Source organism: Vollenhovia emeryi, unplaced genomic scaffold, assembly GCF_000949405.1.
Source record: "Vollenhovia emeryi isolate VEMERY1.0 unplaced genomic scaffold, V.emery_V1.0 DF939132.1, whole genome shotgun sequence".
NCBI lineage: Eukaryota > Metazoa > Arthropoda > Insecta > Hymenoptera > Formicidae > Vollenhovia > Vollenhovia emeryi.
Window position 1 is genome coordinate 112,592 of NW_011967234.1, and position 4,976 is coordinate 117,567.

A 4,976-nucleotide genomic window follows, 5' to 3' on the forward strand; every position below is an offset into this window, starting at 1 on the left:
ACGGTTAAGCAAGAAGCTACTTTTCGCACCTGAAATTTTTCAGCGAGGCGCTAATTCGGCCGGCGGTTGAAATCGTTAACGAGTTCTCCAGGAACTAAATAACTGTAGTTACGCGAGTCAGACCTTCGGTTAACTTTGCTACGCGATTACCGGCGCTTCAACTGTATAATGTAATTGCAACTAAGATACAGTTTAGATACTGTGTTCCTTCACGAAATAGTGTTTTTAAATGTTGCTTCTTCCTATTTGTATAGCGCGTATTTAAACGCAATCGTTATAATGGGGATGTTTTCTCCCTCGCTCTCCGAGCAATATACATATATATATGTTGCGCACTTGTTGCGAAATCGGTATTCAACTACTCACAGTTTTTCGGCGATGAGCAGGGTGGCCAGGTCACCAGGGATCTGCGTGAGCTCGCGATGAGAGCAGTCGACCTCCTGTCCGCCACACGTGCACGCCCAAGGACATCTAACGCCGTTCAAATCGTCCATCGTGCCCGTCATGCTGCCGAGGCCGAAGCTACCGAGGCCGATACCGGTACCGGGCGAGGCACCACCACCAAGCACGGATAATATCAGCAAAAGTCCCCAGGCGCAGAGCACGGAACCGCAGCTGACGCCGAGCAGGCGCAGCGACCAAGCGGGCGTCATGGCACGCGCCATCGCCAGGACCTTGCGATTGATGTCCTTCACGGCGCGATTCGGCCCGTCGAGGAGTCTGGCGATGCTGCCGACGCGACTCTTGGGCAGAATATTGTCCGGGTTGTGCAGATCGAAGCAGTGCGGCTCACCGCCGGCGAACTGGCTTACGCCGATGCCCGTGTAAACGTAACTCGGCCCGGCCGGCTCCAGATAGGTGGATATCTCCTGGCCCTCCGCGGGAGGACAGCCGAGAATCCGAACCGGTCGGAGTATCGGATCCTGCTCCAACCGTACGATGACGTTCTCCGGATCGTGGAACCTCAGATGCCGATGTTCCGGTCTCTCCGTCGACTTTCCTCTCGAGCAGCCCCGCCGGCGATCATGAACGCGGCAGGGTCGGCTTCGGTTCACGCCTCTTCGACAGGGCGGCTCCGTATGGGCTCGCGCTACGTGACAAGACACTCTGTGCCGATGCACCGCGCAGCTTCTCCTCGCCGGTTGCTCGTCGTCGTCGTCGTTGTCGTTGTCGCGGTCCAACGTCTCCCTCGAACGCTTTGAGCGCGCGTCGCCGGTCGATTGTAGCTCCAAGGCTGCGCCGTTGAATCCCTCCGGATGATGTTTGTAATGTATTGAGATCGGAACGTGATCGTTGATTGCCGACACTATGGGGCTTTGTGGCCGCTTGATCTTGCTTCCGGTCCTTTCATCAAGTTGTATGCGTTCACCGGTGGATCCCAGCCCGGTGTCCACTGCGGCCAGGTCTGAACCGACGACAGTACCAGACTCCCGCGTCTCGATCGATCGGACGTGCTCGCCCTCTTGCCGGCTAGGTCTCGATGGTTCCTCGTAGGCTAGACCATCCAGCGGGCCCTTTTGGGGGCCGTTTCCGTGGCCCCCTTCCTCGCCGCTCGCTGGTCCCTCCAACGAGTTGTTATCCACTACTAACGACACCACCCGTTCCCGCGCATCCTTGGGTACAGCTCCCACTGACTTTATCTTGATGCTGGTCTTCGGCCAAGGCTTTACCGTACCCAAACGGGTACGTGACTCGTGCCGCGAAACGATTTTCTACCGATGCTTGGCGGTGTGTCGACAACCATTTACTATTTCGAATAGTACCGCTGATATTGCGCGTCAGATCGATTTCAGTCCAATGTGCTTTCACCAACGACTGGTTGGCCGATAAATACGCGATGGAGTTATGCGCTGGCCGGGACAAGTGCGCCAATAGACCGCCAGCTCGCGGATATAGGGTAATCGCTGCGGTTGCAATTATTATTTCTACACGGGCATTATTAACGTTCAAGATTTCTTCGGATATGTCGTCGAAACGGCCAACAAGTTGGTACGGGGAAGAGGCATCACCTGTAACAAAAAATATATCATGAATCTACAGAAAGGAAAGTTCACAATTCTAACGTCAAGTTTGTTTCACCGTATCTGGCAATTTTTATGTTCAAGACTACGTTTCGACCATGGGATTTGGTCCTCTTCAAGCGAACTAATTGCGAAGGTCATGTACATAGATTTACATATATCTCGGTGATCTAAAGATTGTATTTGTGGTCACAAAAATGCTGTAAATGTTCGGTGTCATGGTTTGATAAACGAGAACATCGTTCGAGAGAAGACGGTGCATGACTGAACTACATTTACAATCGTAGTTTGGCAATCCTTTATAAATTAAAGGATATCTATGTAATTATCGATATTAATAACAATTTCTCGCGATATTCACCTTTGTATTTTCTACATGAGCTGTATGACTTATATAAGTGACCGGCTACGATATCATTAGGCTTTACGCAGGTGGGCGGGTTCGCTAGGCACGGATACAAGCGTAATATGCAAATGAAGTAAGTGAATGTCTCGCGTTCAGTCGTGATAAATAAACGGGGAATAGCGGAAACTGATACAGATACGAAACGGCGAAAAAGGTGTCCTTTGTGGGCGCACATGGTGCACCTCGCGCAGACCGAAGAAAGCGGAGATTCGAGCGGCGCTCGCAGTTATAAAGCGAGGAAACTCGCCGGTGCAATATCGGAAGTACGAGAAAAATATGCTACCGAAGCACAATCAAGGGGCTCAGATGCATTCCATGCACGGCCGCCAGAATTTCGAGGCATATTGGAATTTTTCTCTGACATTTCCCGAGGTTCTTGTGCTTTCCTTCTCGGCCCCACCGCCCCCCTCTTCCGGCCGTCCGACCGCACGCGGTTCCTATGCACGAAGAAACGTGCCTCGAACACGCTTACGTCCCGTACACATGTTTCTACCGCGTAAGTACCTCCCTAGTGCGTTCCTGCGATTCATCTCTACCTGCGGACACCTGAAAATAGAATACCAGCCGGCATCCCGCGCGGGAGAGAGAGAGAAACGCTCCGATGGTGTCGGTATGAAGCTCTTAAAATTAGATCTCGGACATGCAGATGAAAGAAATCACTCGCTTGTAATAAATGTCTATTAGATAAACACGACGGGAGACGGAATTATGACCGAAAGGCTACAATAAAGCGAGTTTGCAACTTTAGAACCGAGTAAATTTAGAATAACTTTGCAAATAGTATAAATGGCTATGAACTCTTTGTAAATATATTCTTGAGTAACACAATAAAAGTCTATGAATCTCGCTTGATTTAAATATGCAGATATGTCTGTAACGTTGTAACGATGTTTGTCAACGTTAACAGCACTAACGTAAAATAATGAAAATGTGAAAAAATAGAATGTAGATCATAGTCGACACGACGTTTCTACGCTACAAGTGTATTTCAGTACCCAAGGGGGGTAACTACTAGATAAAATGTTGTCTCACTTCACAATTTCATTTGATTTCATACCATTCCATCTGATTACAAATAGTCTCGTCTATTTTGAAGGAATAAAGGACCAAGAGCCGTGACGGGGTGTTAATGTCTGAATATTTCATACTTTGAATTTATTGCGAAAAATATTACCTCAGCCAGGGTCTAAACCTGGACCTCCGTCTCGCTAGGCGGGCGTCTCAACCAATTCGACCACCGAGGCATATGTTAATTCTCGAATGCCACCTATCGTGACAGTATTGGAAAGAACGAGAACTGCTTGAAAATGAAGACGAAACGATTACACGGGGATTTCGTAAGGGTTTCATAATGATTTCGGTGACACAGTCCCACGATTACACCAAGTGGTTACCCCCTTGCCAGTGCTTGTTAATACGACGACGTTCTTCGGCGAAAAAGGAAAAGAAGTCTGCCACTGGCCCTCATTGTACATTAAAATTCGCGGAAAATCTAATATTCGCTTGGAGAACGCGGACAGGGATCGATAATTCGATTAACAGTAGTCGCTACCGTCTACGATGGATGCCCTCACCGCCCAGTCTCGCTCCTCTCCTCTCAATCATCCAACGTCGAGTACGGCTAAAGTAGCTGGCCTCGATAGGGTGTGTACACTACGCACGTATAATATTCTCGAGCACTTTCCTACAGATAATATCGCCCCAGAAGCCTCTGATGTCGAAGTTAAGGTGGCAGGGGTGGCGCCAACCCGGTTTGAATGCGACACGAGCAGCGCGACCGCCCTTGATGGATAGACAGACGCAAAAGAGAAGAGAATTCCTTGTCCCTCCGACTCACGTCCCCGCCGGCCGTGCCCGTCGCGGCTGTGCCGCGTTAATTAATGCCGTTAGCGCGTATTAATTGAAGCAAAGTAGCGCGCCGATAAATGGGGACCAGCTGGTTGAAATCTTTTTCTTGCGCCTCGCCGTACATATGCGCCCTTCGATGACTCGGAGATCGGAAAAGGTTCGAGGCGACGCCAACGAGCGAGACGGCGAAAAATCACTTTACGCCCTGTACTTTATGGAAATTTAATTTATTCGCGCTGCACGACGATTGATAACTAACAATATTATGCTCATGAACGCGCAGCTGCGATATATTGCAGCAGAGACTCTACCTCCGTTTTGCTTTCTAAAGTAAGCGCATGACTAGGTCTGTCAACGAGCCCGAATGTCCAGCATGATTGTACTTCAAATGTTGTACTTGTAAATTGAGCGCTTGTGACTCGCAAGTAACACGATTTAAAACGCGATTAGTCACGCGGGATACACCCGGGAGTGAGACGCTAAAGTACAGTTGTCGAACGGCCGCGCCGTCTGTTTGCGAAACGCATTAAAGCTTCTAAAAATCGAAGACATACGTTAGCCGAACGCGTATGTCCCTCGCGTGCAAAGGGAGGGGGATCAATATTGACAAAAGTTCGGGACCGCCGCGACCCTTCGGAACGTCTGCTCTTGGGATAGGTACGTCGCGATGTAAAACGAGAAAATAAGGTACGAAGCATATG

General features: G+C 49.6%; 1 protein-coding gene across 1 annotated transcript; it reads right to left on the reverse strand.

Annotated features, from left to right (window-relative positions):
* Nucleotides 1-362: 362 nt before the first annotated feature.
* On the reverse strand, nt 363-2,912 carry LOC105568076. The gene is made up of 3 exons (XM_012023460.1): nt 2,900-2,912; nt 1,810-2,009; nt 363-1,712 (listed from the first exon to the last, which is right to left on the reverse strand). Exons 1-3 carry the CDS (start codon nt 2,910-2,912, stop codon nt 363-365), a joined length of 1,563 nt encoding a protein of 520 aa, XP_011878850.1.
* Nucleotides 2,913-4,976: the final 2,064 nt, after the last annotated feature.

Coding starts and splice junctions, on each gene's coding strand:
- LOC105568076 (XM_012023460.1), bottom strand. Junction 1,713..1,809: donor TATCGGCCAACCAGTCGTTG/GTGAAAGCACAT, acceptor AAGCATCGGTAG/AAAATCGTTTCGCGGCACGA.